The 23,173-nt window shown below is 43.1% G+C and overlaps 1 protein-coding gene across 6 annotated transcripts in view; it reads right to left on the reverse strand.

Moving 5' to 3' along the window:
- DPP10 (dipeptidyl peptidase like 10) overlaps window positions 1-23,173 on the reverse strand; it is a 445,885-nt gene that overhangs the window by 207,780 nt on the left and 214,932 nt on the right. The window contains exon 1 of one of the 6 annotated variants that reach the window (XM_079310521.1): window positions 22,240-22,644. The exons of the other annotated variants lie outside the window; for them this stretch is intronic. Coding sequence (XP_079166647.1) covers window positions 22,240-22,311 — 72 coding nt within the window. The 5' untranslated portion in view covers window positions 22,312-22,644. Of the gene's footprint in view, window positions 1-22,239; window positions 22,645-23,173 lie in introns of those variants that run through there. 6 annotated transcript variants of the gene reach the window in all.

Genomic DNA, 23,173 nt, shown 5'->3' on the forward strand with positions numbered 1-23,173 from the left:
TGTAACTGTGGATGTTTAGAATGCTGTTCCTAAAAATCATGTTACTCTGGCTATGGCCAAGCAGCAGCTAAAACTAGAAAATCATGATAGGGTTTTTTCACAAGACTGGAACATGAAATATAATTCAGATATCAAAGATGCCACTATCATTTCCTGAGGCAGATGTCCACAAATACCATCAAAGTAGCTTAGTTATATGAAAGTGCTGCTTTCAGGACAGCAAAGCAAATGATTTTGCAAGTCCAGTGCAATAACAGTACAGGAACTTTATGCTGTTTGCAGCATGTTCTAGAATCAGGAAATAAGAACAGCAACAAGCAGCTTTGTTAAGGATTAAACACTGATACAGTGATGTGGACAGAGATACTGAATAAATGAGTGCTCAGGATGAGTTCATTATGCTACTGCAGCAAACCAGCCAGCTCTGTCTTTGAGATGGATGTGTTTGCTCTCAGTTGAACACTGCAGAGTAAATATCAGAGTTCAACCTATTCCAGAAGAATCTGAAATTAGCAAAGGTAATCTGCATAGCAGCATTTTCCAATAGTATTTACTATTAATTAATGACATGATTGAGAAAACTTGCTAGCAAACTCAATGAACTTTCAGTTGCTCAAAAAGCCCCATTAGTAGCCTTTCTTTAACCTTAAAGGCTGCAAAAATCTACTCAAATTTGCCAATGATATCACAAGAAGCTACTAATTCTTCTGTCTTACACATTTTTAATTATTTATTTTGCACAGTCCATCCACTGCATTGTTTCTCAGTTGAAATAGAGGTTCAGATACCTAAATAGCTTTCAAAGGAAAACTCTTCCAAACTCAAAACAAGCTGCAGGTACCCCAATCAGAATCACACCTGCCTCTACACATCCTGCTGGAACTTGGTACAAAATGGGGCAGAAAAGGCATAGTGTATATATTAACAATGAATTCTAAAAGTCTGGAAACTTGCTAAAGTTATTATAACAACATTATTTTTATTATCATTATCATTACCACTATCGCCATTATTGTTATTAATAGGCATTATTTTGTTTAAACCATAGAATAATAAGTAAATATTATTTATATGAATTCTTACAGCACTAATCAATTTTTTAAAATGTTCTGAGGCATTCCATTAAATAAGATCACACCAAAACCACTGCCAGGACTTGTAAAAAAGAAACCTGGCAATCTACAATCCTGCATCTGCCAGGACACTTCTGCCCCTCTCTACCACAACACACACTGTAGGGATTATGTCTGCATTGCTAATGCCAGGTAACAACAACAAAAAAAAAAGACTTGAGTATCTGCTATCCAGCATAGCAGTGTGTTGGGCTGCTTTGCACTTTGCACTTACACAATTCGTGTATTGGAGGAAAAGTCTAAGCCTGATTTAAAAAAATAAAAACAAACTAATCTAGAGTAGGAGCCACTTTAGGGAACTGTTCAGAGTTTCTATTGTTTCTAGGAATACAGGAATAATTGCTTTTCTCTCAGCATTTTGCTATTGGTTTATCTCTTAACCCTTGATTTTGCAAAACACTCTTCTAAGTTCCCTGCTGAAAGTTGAAAAAAGACAAGAAAATGATGACTCGGCAGTAGGTTCATTAAGCATCTTTCTTAATGATCAAGACAATAACATTACATATGTGTAGACTTCCCTGCATCTTTAATGAAAGAGGAAAAGCTTTAGTAGTACACTGCATTATTTTTGCCAATGGTTTCCAGTTAGTGAGGTCCAAATGACACAGAGCCTCACAAACAGCCTTGCAGCACATGCTGCATAAACCTGTTAGGAAATCCAACCTGCCTCAGTCACCGAGCACCTGCTGCTGCTCCTGCCTCAACACAAAACGTGGCACCATGTAGGACAGGCACAGCACTGCTTGCACTGACACAACATTCAGAATATTCAGAGTTTGCTGAGATAAAAATAAGCGCCAGCTCTGCTGGCAGCAGATGAACAGCAAACGCCTTCCCCCACTGGCTGATGAAAACGTCAGGGAGAGTGAGCTCTGCTAGGATAAACGAGGTCACTGTTTGCAATTCCCTGCCAGCCTGCTGGTTGAAGAAAACACCATTCGTCAGTAAACCTAAAGCAAAACACACTATACCACAAAGCTGTCCCCAGGCCATTACTCACCCCGTCCAGAAACAAACAAGCAAAAAAAATTGCTTTTAATTCCAAAAGACAGCCTGTACACCTTTTACTATTATAAGCTTGATAGTTGTTTAAACACTGGATAAAAACTAATATTTAAAAGTAATTTCATGGTAATCACAATCTACTTTAAAAAAAAAAAAAAAAGACCAAAAATAAATGCAAAGCAATGGCTGTTGCACTGCTTCTGAACCACCTCTCCAAAATTATTCTATAAGCCCTTGGAGGTCCAGTATTTATAGGGGGTCCTGAATTCATATGCAGCACATTCATTGCATTAATCAGCCTTAATAAATAGGTCCACCCCAGGGCTTTGGGCAATCCTTTGATGCTCAACCTGTCTGCTTCAAGGAATTGCTCCAGGAAATTATTTTAGGACTCTTAAATAGAATACATAGAGGGAAGGCAGCTGTGCTGCAGGGTTTGGAGGTGCTGCTCATGGAAATTGCATGTCCAGCCCAGGCTCTTGGGAATGCCCAGAGACCACAGACTCTGGAATCTACTCATAGTCTAAATCCCCTTGTGCTACTACAAAAAAAAAAAAAAAACAACAAAAAACCCCAAAAAAACCAGCTGCACAGGATAGTTCATTCCAGGACATCTGACTATCAACAAAAAAAAATCTTTAACTTTATCCATTTTTAATTAGGCTTAGTCAATAAGAAAGCCTGGCTGAGCTTTGCACAGGTCCCCACTCCTGCTGTATGTAATGCTGGCAATGTTTACCCAGAGAGTTCTAATCCCACTTTGAAAAACCAAGTGTCAGCATCAGGAATTAAACACATTAAAAAATGAACACCAGAATGATCACACAGGGTATTTGTTCCCTTTAAATACTGTTTATACATAAAGAGATAAGAGTGTTGATGAGATAGATGAGGAAGCTTTGACAAGCCTTTGGGGAAAATCTGCTGCTGCTGGTGCAGTGCAGGAGCACACCTCTTCCAGGAGCATCAGGAACAAGCAGAACCTCTGAGCCCTGCACAGGCCAGGAGCCAGAGTGGGATGGAAGTTCAGGAACAGACCCACCCTATGGCTTTGGAGCAAACACCTCCAAAGAGACACAGGGGGACAGAGATCTGCTCCTCACCTCCCACCTCAGAGCAGGAGCAAAAGGAGAAAATGAGCACCTTCCTCACTGGGAAAATCCCATGGGTATGATATCCACCACAGGGCTCTTTCCTGGGGGTCACAGCTCTGCACCTGCTGTGGGCAGAGATGGGATTCCAGAGGTGAAGGAAGTTCTGATGGGATGCAGAACTGACTGCAGAAATGAACTCCAAGAACTTAGGTCACACACCTGTGCTACCTGCAAGACAAAGCTCTCTGCTCTCAATACACAGCTTTGCCAGTGAACTAAGCCACACAATTAATTCATTTAATACACAGTAATGATCCTGTTTCTATGTGATCTTGGGATGAAAGCACAGCACATGAATACAGATTGCTGTGTTATGGCACCAGGACCTTCCAGGCAGCCAGCACCCTGTGGATGCAGCTACACCCTGCCCAGCATTTCTGAAAGCAGCAGAGATCTCAGGAGGGTTTCCTTCTCTTAATAACTGAACAGCTTAATACAGGAGGCACTGAAAAAAGAAATATATGAGGTACAATTCAATTATTTCCAACTGCTGATTTTACAATTTCTTAAAATGCCATTTCCTAGATGGCTGCTCATGCTTCCTGAGGGGGGCTGTGCTTTGCCAGGGGAGGGGCTGCATTTCTGGGGGGGTCTGTCCTTGCACTCCTCTTGAGACACCCAGCTCCATCCTCAACCTGCAAATCAAGCCCACAGCTCAGCCAGAGCTGAGCTTGCCCAGCTCTCACCCTCAGCCCACAGCCTGCTCACAGACTTGGGATGGCTGCAGCACAAACCCAGCAGATTTTCCTGAGCATCAGGGTCTGCTGGAAACATCTGCACCCAGGAGAGTTGGGCAAAGCCACTCCCAGGCTATTCCCAGCAGGGCACAAAGGCACTTTCAAAGACCATGACCTGCCACCCTCCTTCTCAGTCACTCCCTGATAGGGAATTATAGACTCACAGAAATGGGCACATAGAGAATCCCTGTCTGCCTTTAGATGTTCATGTAACTTTTGAAAATGCTGCAGTTGGCAGAAGCCCCTGGAGCTCATGGACAAGGTGCCACAGCTGCCAGGAGCACATCCTGACATGGGCCTGATGTGCAGAATGTGGAGGGACACACAACCTGCACCACTTCCAAATCACATCCAGCAGCCTATAGAGCTTCCCATCTGATTAAAAGACACATCAACTCCCTAAAACACATGGGAAGAGACAATCACACCAGCACCTGCCCTGGCACAGCAGTGCTGTGGATGGTAGAAACAAGAGGAAGATGACAAGGGCCATGGATGCTAAAACAGATCCTAAAATGTCCTGATTTTCAGTGGGACACTGTCTGTGTCTTAGGGCTCTTGCCTTGATGAGGAAGGCTGCAAACAGCCTGAAGGGCACTAGCATTGAACTTGTCATTACTGAGAGCACTTCAGCAGTGAAGGATCTGCTGCTGCCCACTTTCAAAAAGAACAAGAGAAAATATTGGGGAAACCAAAACTGGTGCATGGAGAAGATGGATTCCAGAGGCAAACGAAAAACAGCTGAAACATAAGCCACTTGAGAGCTTTTTTTATCTCCAGAATGTAATAGCTGGAGCTTTCCATCTTCTTAGCACACTAATCCAGCAGGCACACAGGTGGGAAGCAGCACAGGACCTTAGAAAGGGTGGCTGGTGAAACAATATCCACTTGAACACAGCTTTGGTCTGAGGCTCTACAACGTGCTGTATCAGCTGAGAGCATCCTGCAGGCTCCACTGCTGAGAAAGGTTTTAGAAATGTACCTTTCACAAATGTCTTCCATCAGAATCTCTTTTATGCCTCACAATGATAAAAGCACTATTGTGCTGAAATGACTTTTGGGTTTACCAGCTGACATCTAGAGTTGTCTGTGAGACATTTTTCAAAAAAGTCCCAGCAACATCACTGTGCAGAAAGGCTTTACATGATTATTATTGCTCTTCATTAAAGAATCTTTTCCTATGAAATGGTTATTAATAATATAAATATTTAAAAGTAATCACACATTGACATGACATAAATCTTTTTGTTCTTTGGTGGAAAAAACATGGAGATTGCATCTTGAAGATGAACTTACATTATAAATGAACAAAAAATTTAAAAAATATTGCTGGGAGAAAGAAATCTCTCCTTAACCCCTTACTGCTGTCAACAGTGTCTGAGCTATGTTTTCTGCCAGGTTCTATCTCATGGGGTCCTGCTCAGCCCACAGACCTCCCTGTAGCAGAAACTGTCACCTTTACACTGTCCATATTTCTTCAAACAAGCCTTGATCATGTGAGGGACATGGACAGGGGTGTGTGACAGCCCCTAGAGAGGCTGGCAGCAGTGCCCTGACAGCCACCTGCTGTGCCACAGCACCAGGGGAGGAAAGCACAGGCTGCTTTCCAGCACAGCAAAATGCAGGGAGACAGTGAGGAAGGCAAGGGGAAGTCAGGACTCTGCAATACAGCCTGCTCTCTTTGGGGCTCTTTCTCATGGAAATGCTGTTTGATCACAGGTCAGAAGTAATTCACCTCTGTCACCTCCTCCCTCCCAGGGCTGCAGTGATGCTCCAGGGCTGCAGTGCCAAAGCAGAGGCAGCTCAGCACAGCAGAGCCTGCGAGCTCTGAGCAGCTGCAGCCAGCACAGGGCTCACCCTGATGCCAACAAGTGATGCCATTCAGACAGTGCAAGAGCTCAGGGCACTGGGGGCAGCTCTCTCCTCTGATAAACAGCATTTTAATCCTCTCTCCTTCCTTGCTGCAGTTACTTTTGCCATGGTCTGTACAGCACAGTTTCCCTGACTTCAGCCATGAGAGGGTAAAACCAGCTTTGAAGTCCAACAGAAGGCACACAAATGGAATGGAGAAAAGCTTTTTAGTGCAACTTGATGAGAACACTTGGAAAAAAAAAAAACAACACCTGTCCTGTAGCTGATGCTTTCAGGAGAAAGGTAACACTTTAGTCTTCCACTTCTGAAGCCATATAGTTGCTAAGATGGTGATTTCCACTCTCTTCATGTGACAGCAAAAACATAAAACAAGGCTGTTAACAGCATGGGCAATGCTACATAAGGGAAATGCTATTCCTCTAAATTGCAGGGGGAAAAACATCTCAGAAGTGAAAAATGTAATATTTGTACTACACTGTTTAAGTGCAGATCTCAAAGCAGGCTCAGGTCCTCAGCTCATGCCTCACATATATCAGTATGCTGTTCTGAACAGGGCCAGGAAACAAAAAAGTATAATTTTTATTGAACTCTAACAAAGGTTCTCATTACACACAAAAAGTAGGTTTTTTGTTGATCCACACTATACTTCTTTGAGCAGCTTGCTGGATATATTTAAAAAATACACAGTACAAAGGTCTCTAGCTTTCTCTAATGTTCCCAATTACAAAACATTAATCTTTGTCAATCACCTTTGTCTAAGGTTTATATTTTGTGCCACCAGAACTCTCTGACACAATACACTTTCTCTCCTGAGAGCCAGCAGCCTGAGACAACTCTGAAATCATGACATAACTCTAATAAATCCCCAGAATTGTGCCAGCACTATTTGGGTACAAATGAGCCCTGAAGTAGATCCTGTGATTGTGTTCCACAGCCTCACACCATCCCAGCAGGGCTCAAAGGCACTGCAGACCAAACCCCCCTTTTTTCACTGCCTGGAATGGTCCTGCCTGGTTCCTCCTAATTCTGTTTGCTCTCCATTTCAAAGGAAATGCATCTGAAGAAAATCCAACTCAGATGTTGCTATGTTTTATGCAGAGGAAATGTTAATAAAAATGGACTCTAAGAATGTATTTTTAATAGCAAAGAAGAAAAAAAAATTTGGATTGGAGATTTAACTCATCTGTACTGGGATATGAAATTGTTTCACCAGGCTAAGATCCAGACTCATTTCACCATCATTGCAGACATCTAATTTAAGAGCAAAGTCACCCAGGCTTCCCTCTATAATTAACTGTGAACGACAGATGACCTGAATCGTTCTGCTGAAATACCCAAAATTTGTCTAATCCTCCTCGCTGATTTAAGAACTTCATCTAAGGTTTAAAGTCAGGTAAGAGGACTTTCAAATTAAAAAAAATAAAATAAATAAATTTTAAAAAAAGAGAATAAGAAGAAGAAATAGAAGGCAGCCCAGAAACCTAGAACTGAAGGTTAAATTTGCTTTAAAAATACAACAGCCAGACAGCTACTCAAGGTCCACAAAATATTTAATGCCCATGCATTAAAATGTTACAAAATTGAATTGTGTTTACAGTTTAATGAAGCAGATGGACAGAACATGTGCTGTTTTCTCTGCACAAAAGCCCAATCAAAGTAAAACAGCATCCCTTCTGATGTCCACATGTTGGTAAACTCAAGGGATTAATAATGATGCAGCAGAGTCATAGTGCTTTGCTTCAAAGAAATTTGCAAATGAAGATTAATTCTAACAACTTGATGCACATCTGATAAATAGCACTAGAAATACAGAAAAAAGCATGTTTAAAAGTTGTATTTTCATGCAATTATTTGAAAAGGCTTTGTCACAGCAGCATGAAAATTGGTTACTGTATACATGTGGTGGTGAATATCATCTGTCTTTTCCTCTTTCTCCCCTCTCTCCTCCTGTTCCTACCCCTCTCTCAATCTTTCTCATTCCTTGCTGTTAAATAAAACCTGTACCACTGACTTTAGCATATGGTGTCATTTGCACTTTAATTCAGACTCTAATATTATTTCAGGAGTGGGATCCTGACATTATTCCAGCAGATCTTAACATTCATTGGTATCAGAGGTGAGACCATAATGTTAAATTGGTGTCACAAGTGGGACCATAACACAAACTCAATTTCACAGGACCTGTCACACTTTCTGCATGCACTGGGTGGCCTATCCATACCATACCTCCTTTCCCAGCTTTTAAATTACCAACACTTGTCTAAAATCTGTGCTTACAGTAATATAAGACCACCACAAACTGTTGCAATATTTCCTTTATATTTGTTTCTTGGGTGTATCACTCTCCAGACCCATATGCCACTTCACTCTGACCAGCAGCACAGCAGTGAGAGGCAGCTTACATCCAGACAACTGGTGGCTTTATTATGGAACATCTCCAAAAAGGAAAATGGGATTGGGTGGTTTATCTGAAAGTTCAGGGGTTGGTGATGACTGGATTAAAGTTTTTTAATCACTGTTCTGTTCTCCTCCCAAGACTGGTTTATACAGCAGAGGATAAGGGGTGTTAGAGAAAAGGGTTTTTTGCTCTAAGATGCATTGCTTGGAAGCAAAGGTTAATGTGGATCACATCCAGCTTCACCAGTTCAGTGCCTTGTAAGAACAGAAAAACTCCTGCAAGTGTGGTTTCTTCAAAGCCCTAGCATGGTGAATTAGCACACAGCTACTCCCTGAGCAGCAGGACTACCAGGAGTTTCATTAATATTCAAGCAAATATCGATAAAATCTCCAACTGAATTTACACAACACATGTCCCAAGATGAAAACTTAAGTAACTCTCTGTGTGTTTATGAGCCCTTCTAGTGTTCTGGGGAACATTTTCAAAGCACCTACCATTGTATCATTTCAAACTGCATCACAAATGTTCACTACCCGAAATGTAAACCCCCCTGGGAAGCAGGAATCACTACATCCAACTACAGCTTGGTTTAGTATCACAAGTGATTTGATGCTCCAAACTTCCAGATTCAACTGCAAGGACAACTTCCAGAGACTGAGTGTATTTTGAAAGAAAAAGATGAATAATCCATGGGGGAAGCACAGACAATAGCTTTTATACATGTCCATAAATCATAAATCCTGGCACAAAAAGGCTTCTCTTGGTCAGTGACAAAATAATAAAACCCAAAATAAACCATTATATTTCTTCCAGAATTAGACTCTTTGCAAGTTTCTGAAAAAATGTTCAGGCATAGACCTGAAAAGGAGGAGAAAAGGTCAGTGTCAGATATTTGAAATGGGATGAATGCACTCACAACCCTTGTCAGAAGTTCCAACTGGTTCATCTTCCAATTACTGTTTCCAGAGGCTTTTTGCAGCCTCCACCTTCACTGGTCCATGCTTAGGGTCTGACCCACAAGGTTTTGGGGCATCACAGCAAAGCAAGACCACAGCACTTGGCATGACCTAAACAACAGGAACTTATCCTGGGGCTCAAGACACCAGCAGTGGATTCAGAATGAACTCTCCAAGTCAGAATACACAAATAATTACAACACAGACTGCAGCAGATAGATGTTATCACTATATGGCATGCTAAAGGTATTCAATTAAATTAATTCATTTTACCCAGAGAGTTATTAATACCACAAGTTCTTGAGTAAGAAAAGTCACCAGGAAAATAATCCTAAAGGTCTGCTTAAATGTTTCCAGACAAATCACTTGGATACCCTCAGCCACTTCCTTTGCTAATACACAAACTTCCTGCCTCATTTTCCAATTTGATGGCATTGTTTGCAAATTTTCTGTTTATGTAGTGATTTTTTAAAAATCTGATCACTTCAGGAGAATAAAATGCTCTTCCCTCCATTCTTGTTTATTTGGAGACCCTGTCCCCATTTCAGACACAGCCAATGCAAACTGCTGATAGATTTGTCAAATCACACCAATTCATGGCTATTTTAGAAAAACTGAAACAGAAAAATTGAAAATGGAGATAACAATATTAATTTTCATCCACTTGATACTTATCCTTTCTATTTAGACTTCAGAAAAATGCTTTTGTTTTCCTTGATGTTCCAAATGCAATTCAATCTTGCATGATGACTGAAGCCCTGTCACAATAGAAATAAAACTTTCAGAAATGCTTAGAATTGAACTACAGTACAAAACCACAGAAACAAAGTTTTTGGTGCCATGCAGCTGAAGAATTGAGCCCTCAAAAAACCAGCAGCTGCTTTGAAGAGAAATAATGAAAGGTCCCACAACCCTGTACACTAAAAATATGGGATATTTCAGTGACTCTAACAGATTCAGAGCCAGTACCAAGAGCCCTGGTTCAGATGTCCATAAAGGAACATATTTTTCTTGGTGAAAACAACTCCCCCTCACCCAGATTAACCTCTTGGCACCCTCCAAATCCTGGTTTTACTTAGAAGTTTAATGCTTGACATAATTTCTGGAGACTCTCGAATTTCGTGCTTCACCAACATCAGAGAAGGCTTCATGCTGAATATTGCCTTTGGGCAATAGCTTAAAATCCAACTAACTTCTGATTTTTCCCTAATGATGTTAAATCTTGATAACTGAGAGCTGTTTTCAAACACTTCAAGGTAAGGCACAAACACCTCCAAGTCCCAGAAGACTGGAGCATGATCAGAAAGTAGATGTATTTTTCATAAGTATTATTAAAACTGAATCCATGAAGAGCATGGAGGGCTCATATGATAGTGGATAAGGAATTTTTCTTGTAGCAAAAAGTCACAGAGACAGGAATACCAATGAAATCAAGAAAAAAAAAAAACAAAAAAAAAAACAAAAAACCAACTTGTTTAAAATAATAAAAAAAAACCTTTATGCAAGTTAGGGTAAAAACAAGTGAGAATGTTTACCCACATGGAAAAAGTCTATTAATAACACCTGGAAGTTTCCATCTCAGTGGAACAAAAAAGTGAAACCTTTGCTGATTAAGAAACACCTATTACTGTGCTTTCTTCAGGACCAGTGGAAACTGATGAAGTGTCCCTTAAGATATTTCACAGACCTCACTAGTTTTTCATGGATCTGCCTCAAATGTCCAAGAAATTTAAAGTATTTACACTCTTGAAATGTTTCTCTCCAACAACCAGGTTTCTTCTCACCCACATTGCCTATTCTAAGCTTTGTACAGGTAGTTTTCAGCAGTTTTTTTACAGAAATTATTAGGAGAGGCCCCAGCCCTCTCTGGATGCTGTGGAAGAAATAAACTGGACAGAATAAATCGCAGACAGAAGGAAGAGCTGTTACAATCCATGGTATGGGCTGATAGCAATGGAAGCACAATATATGCAGGACAATGTGCCTTTCTATGTGCTCACATAAAATATCCAAAAATTATGGACAAAATTAGGGACCCAAAAAATTATTAAGGACAAAATATGCCTCCAGATCCTCACAATGACCAAGGAACACTGTCAGGAGAGTACAAAACCTCAGTGTTATTATAGAAGTAGCCCTTTAAAAAGCAGACTCAGAATAATTAATAAATACTTGCACAGATGAGCTCTCTCACACTGACACAGCACATAGAGGATATTCTAAATTTGTGTCTTAGGTGTTCCTTTGTTTTCTTTTTCCTGATAGAAAAGAGGATAATGAGAAACATTACTGGAACCTGCAACAGTGAGGTCTGATTTGCTGTTAGATTTCAAAGACCATTCACTGATTCCTGAACAGCAAGTGTAGGTATCCAAAGGATAAGGAACTCAATCCAAAGGAGATAAGACAGGTTAAGTTTCTAAAAGGCTGAAGGAATTCATGCATTAATACCCTCAGTGACTGGAAAAAAAAGAAGGAAGAAAAAAAAAAGTATGAACTTTTTTTCCAGAACTCTGCAGAAATGCATGCACAGATAATTTATGTAACGTGTGTGTTTCACACTCCTACTGTTCTGCAGCACTCTGTAAAACCTGCTGTTATTACATGCTATACTGGCATGCCTATTACCTTCCAACAAGAAAATCATTACTTTGGCCTGCCTCCTGGTCTTGCTGAGTTTTGTATAGCTCACCTGGCCATTTCAAAAACACAAGCTGAAAAATTGTCTATAAATCAGACGCTTGACAGAAAAAAGAAGCATTCTGCATTACTTACACAGCCAGGGCTGTACTGCATCAAATTCTACTGCCTGCTTTTTAACAATGCCATCACTTAGAAAAAATGGCACTAATATAATGGTTCAATATTCAGTGTAATGAAGTGGGCTCAACAGCATTCCACCAGTCACAAAAGAGACATTACCGTCTGTCGCCTGTGAATAAACTTCCCTTTCTTGTGATTTAATCAACCTTCGTTTTTAACCTGCATACATAAAACATTACATGCTAGAAACCTTAATTACTTTGAAAAACACCTGAATAATTTAATCTCAAAGCACAGCTCTTTCCATACCAAGAACCTCAAGAAATTCCTTAAGGGCAAAAGCCTCCCAGTAATCCGTCAGCTAAATCCAAGAGCCTTTGTAGAACCAGTTAACTCATTTTCAGTGACTAAACACTACTACTTTTAAATACAGACTTTGTCTCAAGAGACATACCAGCTGTAAAACAAGACTTTTTAGGAGAAAAAAACACCTCCCTGAGGTGCAGAACAAGTCACTCCACGAGAGCTGAGTGGACATTGCTGCATGTGCACAGCCCAACATGGACCTGCTAAAGCCACCAAACAAGTGTTTGTGTGTTTTTGTGCCTGCTCTAACCCAACCACCATACTGCACATTCACATGGAAGACACACATCAGGTTGTTTTCACTGCAACAGCCCATGTGATAAAATAAGAAAAAAAAAAAAAACAAAAAAAAAGTCTTTTCCTCAAAATCTTTATGGCAAGTACAATGCCATATAACTGAAATTCTTGCTCTCTCAAGGAGAAAAATGAAAGAAAAAATAAATAGAAAAAAATTTGCACAGCACTTACAGCCAGATCAAGGTCCTGGCATGAGAGTTAATGGCAGGTCATGGATGAATGCTGACCACATCCAGCCAAAGGGCAGCCTTTGAAATCCTTGCCATTGTCACAGCTGCAGCTTTCAGACCCAAAGCAAATATATATTAAGTTTTGTCAAGTTCTGCATGGAAATCAGTAGAATTCCATTCTTCAGTCAGCAGCTCTTCAAAAAGTTCTCTTTAGCTCAGATATAAGATAATCTATTATTCCTTTCCCATTACAGCAAAGATTTACAGTAGCACATCAAAAGGAAAGGAGGAACTTTCTATCATTGTCAAGCAGCAGAAAGGGGGGGAAAAAAGAGAGATGATTGTAATAAAGGTTTGTTTTTTATCTCATAGGAGTTCATTTGGATCTACTATCAACAACAGTAAAACTACCAGTAATACACTGATTCACCAAGGCATCCCCATCATTCCATCTCCTGTAGACTGCAACCCATTACATTTCCCTAGGATACTGCCTTTTTTCAAAGGCCAAAAATTTTTGCTTGGACATCTTTCTGGAAACCATTTGTCATTTAAAGACACCAAAAGGCTCAAAGTTCAAAACTTACCTCAGCATTTCTATTCTGAGGGTTAAATTGCCTGTCTTGAAAAATATGCTCCTTATTTCACTTTCCTCTTTCCTTTCCTTTTCCTTTTATGCATCTATTTTTGTTTCTTGTTATGATTTGGGCAAAATCAGGCACTCGACTGCAACACAGAGCAGCTCCTGGAAGGGATTTCTCACACTGAGTCTGTTTTCCCCCTCAACTGGTCACAGCCAGAGATCTCAATCTCATCCATCCCTATTTATGTACCTTGTTTCCACCAAGCTCTTCCCAGCCCACATTTTGGCTGGTGGATGTGCTGAAGTCCTGCTTTCAATGGAAAACCACTACAGTAAAATAGATAACACCATTCTCCTCATTAGGGGAAGTGGTTTCCATGTAAATGTGACTATGGCTCATTACTCCATACTTGAGCACACTGAGCACAGCACAGGCAAAAAAACCTTGTTTTTCTCAGGCTTTTTGCAATTTGCTGACAATTTTGGTGTGCTATTCCTCTCCTCCTTATTACCAGTGCAAGTTCAAGTTCCTAGAATGATGGAAAGACACAGTGGTATGAAAGCAACATTCAGTGCTGCATCCACAGATCACTGAAAAATTAGTGAGGGGTTAAGAGTCCATCCTGCTCAGCTGAGTCACACAGGATTGTGCTGGCAGAAAGAACAGAGGAGGAATTTTCAGCCCAAATCTGCTGGGGTTAGATACACAAAAAATACTAATTCTACCCAAAATCATCAAATTATGCAGATAAAATGCTACCTTTAGCACTATGAACCACTTCAGAGATAATCATTGAAAGCTCTGCTGGATCACACCCAACATTCCTAAGTATGTTTTTTATTTACCATTTTCCTGAAATAATAGAGAATGGATAGTACAAGAAAATCAGATTAAACTGATTTTCTAATATAGTCTCTTTTTTTCAGGACTGCACAATTTTTTTTTAATATAAAACTCCATTCACAGACATAATGTGTATTGTAATCAATAGAAAATCTTCCACCTGGAATTTCCAGGCTGTATAGATGATCTTGGGGGTGAGTAACAACCAAATGCCCTGAGCAGGAGCAGCACATGTGTTACCCCAGACACCCGTGGGGTTGTTCCACTGGCACAGCAAACACACACATGGGGCTGCAACACTTTGGTAGCAGCAACTGCACCCTAAATGACAACCACTGTGACCACTGCATTTCACACCATCTCAGGTTCCTGCCTGAAGGGCAGAAATCCAGACACTTAGACAGCTACCAATAAAACCAACCTTCCTGCAACTCCTCTGGATTGTGAGGATACTCCTAAATCTGAGTGTTTTTTCTCACAGAAGTACACAAACATCAGTTAGTCAGTGCTGACCACAAATCACTGTCTTACTGACACGTGAGCTACCTCCCTATGGCATTGCTCAGTAACATTTAAAAACACAGTTAGCTTCCCATAAATGTGCACTGGAGGTCCATCACAGGCAACTCTGACATTTCAAATTCCCAAAACAACAACACACCTCAAACACTGATGTTATTTCTCAAATTGCAGCCTTCAAGGACCCACCTAAATCACAGAAATTTTGTAACCAGCCAAGAACAAGACAAGAGTTTTTAACCTCCAATTTCATAATCTCCATTCTCTTTGAAGTTAGTGGAGCTCCTTCAGATACATCCACTTATGTAGAGCTGGGAAAAAAAATGTCAATTACAGAAGATCATATGGTTATAAGTGAGACTTACACCCCTTTTGTTTCCTGCTGTCTATTTCAGATTCTGAGTGGTCCTCACAAGCATCTCTGTGAAACTGAGACCTCTCCACCTCCTGCAATTCACCCATTCGTGTGTATTTCTGTCTTGACTGGGGAGGCAATAAACACTGGGATGTTTCAAAAGTAGCAAACAAATACCTACAAACATGTAAGAAATAGATTCAGTGTTGCAGTGAAAAAAAAACCAATGTAGTTGCATCAGAACTAAGCCAAGTGAAAAAAACAAACCAAAATCGCAGAGCTGCTTTTAAACATATGCATGTATCCACCATCTTCTGTTTGTTAAATTCTTCTTGAACTGCACTGACCCAGCCCACCCAGCGTTTAGAGCAATTATGTGTCTATTTAGTATTCTTATTAGACCACTGATTTGAACAGCTCTTCCTTAAGAATGAAAACAGCAGCACATCACTCATAATTAGGTGGATTTATGCTCAAACTTTTGTTCTGAAAGACTCCCCCAATATATCTTAAATTCTTTGATTTAAGCAGGCTCTGAAGCCTTAGGATGGAAAAGGGGAAAGGAGGTCAGCAGTCTCTGCACCACCAGGAGCAGAGAGAACAAACACGGGGGATGAATGATCAGTCACACTGGCAGTGTTTGATTTACTTTCTTGCACTTACCCAGCACTTCAAGCAAGTTCAATGGTTTTCCCATTGGCATTTGGAATTCTCTCCATATTCTCAAAAATAAAACTTCAATATTGGCCCGGTTTGTTTTTTTGCAAAGCTACAAAATGCTTTTCTTTCCTCCCCAAAGAAATTGCAAATTGCAAATATTGCCCCAGGCAGTCTAATATATGCCCCCAAAAGCTTTTAAAAAAGCATTATTTTCCTTAAATTATCACATTGTTTAATACTCCCTAATTGATTTTCTTAGGCAATATCCTCCAAATGCCAGAGGGGTTTTATCTCATCTATTTTATCTTAGAATCAGTCAAAACTATTTACAGATTCTCTACATAAATAACACATAATAAGTTATGTGGCTGTTGCCAGCAGTGTTAAGAAAGATTAAAAAAGGTCTTTTAGCTTCAGCCTCAGATCTGTAGGTCATCCAAAGTCCTTCCTAATGGATAAATACAGTAATTTATCATCATCAGCCACCACCAGCATTGTTCTTTTTACTATCACATATTCATGAACATCATTTGATGCAACTGAGTGAAGCGTGAAAGAAGTGCATGATTAAAGCGGAAAGGGACAGAGTTTGAGACGTCCAAGATTTTGTGACTGATGCATGGACTTGAAATATGACACAGGTCCTGTAAGACTTATAAAGACAGTGACAAATTACAGGTACCTGCTGGCAGGACACAGGCAGGTGTGGCAGCAGGTGGGACTACCCGAGTATTGAGATATAATGTTAAAGTAAAATATGTGAGATGCAAATCTGCACACCTACAAGTCCTTCCATAGGTCAGACAAATTTCAAAACTCTCTAAATTAAAAAAAAAAAAAAATACAGTCAAGCACAACAACAACAATTATGATACTCCTCTAGGGATCACTTATTGCATTATTTACTACACCATGAGAAGAGAGTCTGTGGTCACATTTGTGTGTCACTAACACATGCATATGATCTCCAAATGCCTCCAAGTAATTAAAAAGTGCTAAAATGATGGCTTTCAAAATTGAGAATAACATCAAACAGTATCTCTGTTTGCTTAAAGAGTTCCTCCCTCTTGTTAATTAGCAAAACAGTTTGCCTGAAGCAACACTTTCAATTGGAAGATACTGGAAAAGAACAGGACAGGGATTTTAAAAATAGCTAATACAAGATGTATGTTGAAATGTCTGAGGGTACTATGTAATCTACAACGTGCCTGCAATCCTTTCTAACACAGCAGAGCAGAAAGATTGCCCTGTTTCACAGTTTTTGATTTACTGCACTAAGTAATCCCTTTAATCCACCTGCAAGCAGAGGGCTCTATGTGCTGGAAAGTCAGGTGCTGGAGGATGCTGCCCAGGTTCTCACACGCTGTTTTGCAAGCAAGGCACACTGCAAAAATGCTTCAGAACCATAAGGGGAGGGTACCAAGAGCAGGAGAGCATCAGCATGATCACCCTGCCCTGTGTCCACCAGCAGAGACCTCTCTGTGGTTGTGCCCCAGGGCAGAGGCTGCATAAAGGACTGCAAGGGTCTTGGTGAAGTTCCCTGCATTAGGAAAGTTTCTGACACTCATCACTTCTGTATTTGAGAGGTACAGAGAAATACCCTGGTGTGCTCTGCAGACACTGAAAAGCCTGTGTGGCTCAAGCTCCCTGAGGTTGTGCATGCACTCACAGCAGGTACCAGATGTCAGACAATGATGCTCCTCAATTTACACCAGGAGCATCTCACCAAAACCAAGATCCTGCTCGACCCTGCCCCACAGAGCTCAGAGCAGAAGACAAAAACTGCAGTGAAGATGGAAGACAAGCTTCAGGCTTTTAGTGCCAATCACCACGACCAGGTACACAGCGGAACTACATTGAAACAGTCACCAGGCAAAGAGAAAAAAGGCCACATGTACTATTTGAAAGATGACACATCCTGGGCCTTCCTCTAGAGTCTGAATCCTGAACAATATTACAAACCTCCACAGATAATACATTTTCCTAAAAACTTCTTGTGCAGCTGGTCACAAAGCCAACAGATATTGCAAACCTGAAATCCCCCTTGATCAATTCAGCACAGATATAGTGTGGCCTCTGTAGAGTGCAAGAAAAAGAATTTAAAAGTTTAAGTTAAGATTCAAATGACAGCTCTTTATGAAATATTCTGGGCACAATAACATAACCTCATTTCACCACTACTATTGGCTTTCCTTAGCTACTGTTTATGACACAGTGTTGAACCTTGCTGAAATCAGTAAGTTGGGTAGAGAGCCACAACAAAGCAAGGTAAAAGCTTCACTAGGCTGGAAAAATGCAAAGTCACTTTGGATTATGTGCTAGAACTGGATTTCTTATTTCAGCCTGCTCTGAACACAAACAGGAGTGGGGGACATGGAATTGACCACCTGACTAAATCTTTCAAGTGCTGGAGCTGTTGTGTGTATGTGATTAAGGGTTCAAGTTTCTGCCTGACCCATCGAGCTCAAACTGACCTGAGTGGGGCAAAGGAGAGCCCTCTCACCTTGATAAAACCTCATTAAAGTGAATATTGCTCTGGACAGACAGCTATCCATCAATATTTTTCCCACTATAAGAAAAGAGCCTGGTTTTGGGAAAAAGAAGCAAAGCAATGAAGAAAGACATAGAAATTATTCTGGCTTTAGTCACTGAAAAATAAAACACAGATAATTGTCTTTCATTCATTTGTTCTCTAGATGTAGTTTTAGAATGTGCCACTTGTCTGGTGATCACAGAAACTGGTCCTGAGATAAAAAAGAGTCAACCCCCAAAATCACAAGTCAAGCAAACAGTAGCCAGTTGTCCTTGTTGTTTTTTTTTTTTTTTTACTAAACATGTAATTTAAATACTTATTGACCAAATAATGTCCTGATTTAGTACAACAAAATGTCTGATTTGACCTTGCCTGTTTGCCTGTTTTAAAAAGAATAATGTAGTAGATTCTAAAATTATATACAGTTAAAAAAAAAAAAAAAGAAAGGAAAACAAACAAACAAAAAACCCACCATTTTTCTGTTTCAAAATCAATTTTTAAAAGGCTTCAGGTTGGGAGAGTAAAAGAGGCTCAGGAGAAAACGATTATAAATTTCAAAGGTCTGTCTTCTGCACACACAAAGAACAGTGAGTAGCACCAGGTGGTGTAGATCATCTGGTTTTTTGTAAACAGACTGAAGCCTCACAAAGGTAATACCTAGAGGAATTATCTTAGTTTTTCATCTGCAAAGACAGCAACATTCATCAGCCAGATAGTCATTCAGGCACATTATATTTTTCAAATATGTTGTTTCCACTGACTACTAAATGGTTGTGCCTTCTAAAAAAGATCCCTAAACATCATTGTCCAAGACCCCAGGACAGTTCTTATGAGCTACAAGACAAAAAACACTCATTTTTGTTCTCTAAGGGGAACTGAGAGAGACACATTAACTCCTGACAAAGAGCTCAAGTGACAGAAGTCTAAGCACTTGGATGGAACATTCCAGAAATACAGGTAATTTACAACTATTTTCCTTTCCACAGATATATCACCTGAACATAAAACTGTAATTTTTGCAATACATATGACTCATCATTTAGCAGTGAGGTGAGAATAAATCTGGCTAATTTATCAAACTGAATGCCAAAACATGAACAGCACTTTAATGGAAGTTGTTCTTGGATGCCTTGTCCCAGGGGAGCCTTGGTTTAAAAGTACTATCACAGGAAGCATTGGATATGCAGTTGCATCCAATTATTTATAAGGTGATGGCTGTGGATGCTTCAGTCAGGCAAACCAAGCTTTTATTTAAAGTGGAGAATCCCAGCATTAGCCTGCTGTAATTTGAAATCCCATCTTGGGTCACAAGCCTATAAATTTACCAGAAGTGCTTCACCTTTGATATGACTGCTCTTAGAGAAATCTGTAAAACCAGACTTTGGAATCAGGAAAGAGATTTACACTTAGAACTCTAGGACTTTCTATTTCTCTACCAGAAAAGATTTGCCAGCCCTGCCTCAGGAAACCCTTCTCAGAGCAGACACTTTCTTGTTATGAATAGGTCAATAACCTCCAGGTGTCAAATGCAGTGACACTACAAGTTCACACAAGCTCACCAGCAACATGCAATGTGAAACGAGTACACACACAGATGGATTTACTGAAGGCCCTAAGAATGGTGCATTTTCAGTATGAGCAAGCCCATGACAGTGCTGTGTGGTGTGGAAAAGCAGAGGGAACCTGTGAACCCCTTTCCTTCTTCCCCCCACACTCAGCACAGCACCAACCCTGCAACTGCAACTACAGCAAGTCAACAAAAAGCTTTGAAACTATGAAATTCTTTTGTTAGGATCACAGCCACACCATGCTGCTGCACTAAGAATGGTTTCCAGCACAAACCTGAAGTCAGGCACAGCCTCTGGCCCAGCCCTGCCCAGGGCTGAGCATCTCCCATGGATCTTGGCTGCTGCAGGATTGGACACCCACAATCCTGGCCTCATTCTGCACAGAGCCCACTGCAGGATTCTGTCCTTATGATGGACATTCAAACCCATGGAAAGACTTGCTGTCCACTAAAAGCAACATTCTGCATGCCATGCTGCTACACACTGCATGATGTCCCTGGCACCTAAGGCAACAGGCAACCAAAGCTGATCCAATGTCAACTTTCATCAAGATAAGGACACTTGGTCTGGAAAAGCCAATCCAAATATACAGGACATCACACCTACACTTTATTCAGCCAGGTCCACAGACAAACCAGTGGCTGCCACATCCGCCACTGAGAGAAGCTGGGAACTCCAGAGCACTCAGGCAACCATATTTCTATATTTAGGATAAATCTTAACATTTAATGTGCTTTAAATTGATATCTTACTGCTGTTCCTCATTACGACCTAAAAAAGCAGTCAAACTGGCAATTTTGTTCATATAATATTAATCCTGCTTGCAAAAGACTTCTACCTCCAACAACAATTGCCAATTCAACACCCCTGAATTGAATATAAAGAAATAGAGATTGGTGAAGTTCGAGTACTTTTTATTACATCTAATAGCAGTATCCCTCTAAAGCAAAACAGTGTCCTTGAAATTTACGAGCTCCATGAACCTCTGAGCCTACTTAAAATAATCGTCACTTTTCCATAAATTCTACTATTTGCATGGAATTTAAGCACTGATGGAAGTTACCCATCTATTTCAGATCATGTAACTTATGCAATTAATTTATTCAAGAAAGATCAAATGTATTATTTTATCAGCACGACACGAAAATGTGCCATAGTGCATACATTTCTGAGCAGAGAGCATACATCTTTAAATTGATTTAAATGAATGGCTTCACTGACACTGGACAGATTCCTCCGAGCTGAACGTGCAGCCTGGCTGTGCTTGCAGGACTGGGTTCTCAGACTCACTAAAGCACATCTGAGCCCAGCAGCTTGCACTGCTGGCGCTTTTCACCCAATGCGAGTGTATCGAAGGAAAATTGAGCTCCGTGGATGGCTGTAGCAGAGAATGAGAACGTGAAACGCAGCTCCCCACGTCCTGCGAGCCCGTTCAGAGTTCCGAACCAAAAGCGGTGCGCACGGACAATGTGAAAACCCCCTCCGATGGAGTCGGTATTTCAGGCGCTCGGGAGCGGGAGAGCGGAGCGCTGCCCGGGAATCTCTCCCGAGGGCAGCTGCGAGCCTCCGGCTCCGGCTCGACCCGCGCCCCGCCCGAGGGTCCCCGGGGACAGACGGCCCCATCCCTGCCGATGCCTCAGCTCCTGCCGCCCGGGAGCACCGGGCTCAGCGATCTGCTGATGAAAACTTCGATTTCGTGAGGATGACATCCAAGTTCGGCTGCTCCCCGGCAGCATCTCCCCTATGCGGACACCGCCCGAGACTCGAAGCGAGAGACACCAAACCGAGAGGCATCAGCACCCCGCCAGCCTCAGCCCCGCCAGCCCACGGGGCGGCACCGTCGGGCCAAGGGACGTGACTGCCGCCCGGCCGCGGCCAAAATCTCCCCGGGAAACCTCCCCGGCCTCCGGGGCCGCTCCGTGCCCGCCCCGATGCGGAGCGCCCCGCACCGCGGGCAATCCCCGGCCGCTCCCGGGGCAGGGCAGCATCCCCCGCCCGAGCGGCTCCCCCGGCGCTTCGCGGGAAGCGGAGCGCAAAGTGCTGCGGGACCCGCTGCCGCCGGGCTGGGCTGACCGACACCAGCCCCGATGCGCGCCCGGGCGAGGCTGGTTCCCCTCCGGGAGGCCCCAGTGAATCCCCGAGACAGCTCCGCCGGGCTCCCTCCTCCCCCCGAACGAGCCGCCCCGAGGGCGCCCGTGCCCCCCGCTCCCCTCCCGCACACTTTTCTCCAGCTCCGCACAACTTCTCCGGGACGGCGGCCGCCCCCCGCCCCGTCCATCCCCGTCCATCCCCGTCCATCCCCGGCGCCTCCCGCCGCAGGTCGCACCTGGTCGGGCTGCGGCGGCGGCGGGTTCCCCCTGCCGCCCGGGTGCGCCGGTTGCTCCTTCATGGCTGTCATCGCAGGGGCTCGGCGCGGCGCCTCTCACTGCTGCTGCGGCCCCGGGCACCCCTCCCTCGGCGCCAGCCGCATGACACCAGCCTCCCCTGGAAGTGGCGCGGCGGAGGAGGAGGAGGAGGAGGAGAAAGAGGAGGACGGGCGGGGGGCGCGGAGCCGCCGCCGCGGCAGCGCCGCTACCGCAGTGCCCCGGCGTTCCGGCGCTCAGGGGGCGCCCGGCCCGGCCGTGCCCCGAGCCGCGGGGCGGCCGCGCATCAGCGCCGGGCGCGGCCGCGGAGCGCCCCGAGCGGGCACGCTCTGCCCGCCCGCCCGCTCCCCCCGCTCCGCCCGCCGTGGGCCGGCCCGCCGCCGCCAGCAGGTGTCACAGCCGCTCCCGCCGGCCCGGGAGAGACCATCCGCGCCCCCGCCACGGGGGCGTCGCTGCCCGCTGCGGCGGGGCCGCGCCGCCCCGAGCGCCCCGCGGGGAGCGGCCCCCGCCGCCGCTGCCCCGCCGCCGGCGGCACGAACCGCGACAGGGGCTACAGGGAAGGAAGGGTGAAGGGAGCCCAGCTGCGCTGCTCGCTGGCTGTAACGCTTCTGCTGCCGCACAGCTCCGGACGTGCCGGGCAGGGCAGGAGCTGTCCCGCCGCTGCCCAGCCCCGCCGCGGCGCTCCAGCAGCCAGCGGCCACAGGCGCATCTCCCCGGCTGTACCGGAACGGATGCTGCCAGCCCCGGCTGGGAAGCTCGGCCTGGGGCATCGCAACCCTGGTTTGCACTAAGACACTCATCTTGGGGATCCCGAGGCTGTGAGTGGGGCTTCGAGGACAATTTTAGCTGAACTCAGCACAGGAGGCCCTGGTAGGGAACTAGGAAGAAGGAGAACAC

The sequence above is a fragment of the Erithacus rubecula genome, assembly GCF_903797595.1.
Source record: "Erithacus rubecula genome assembly, chromosome: 8".
Lineage (NCBI taxonomy): Eukaryota > Metazoa > Chordata > Aves > Passeriformes > Muscicapidae > Erithacus > Erithacus rubecula.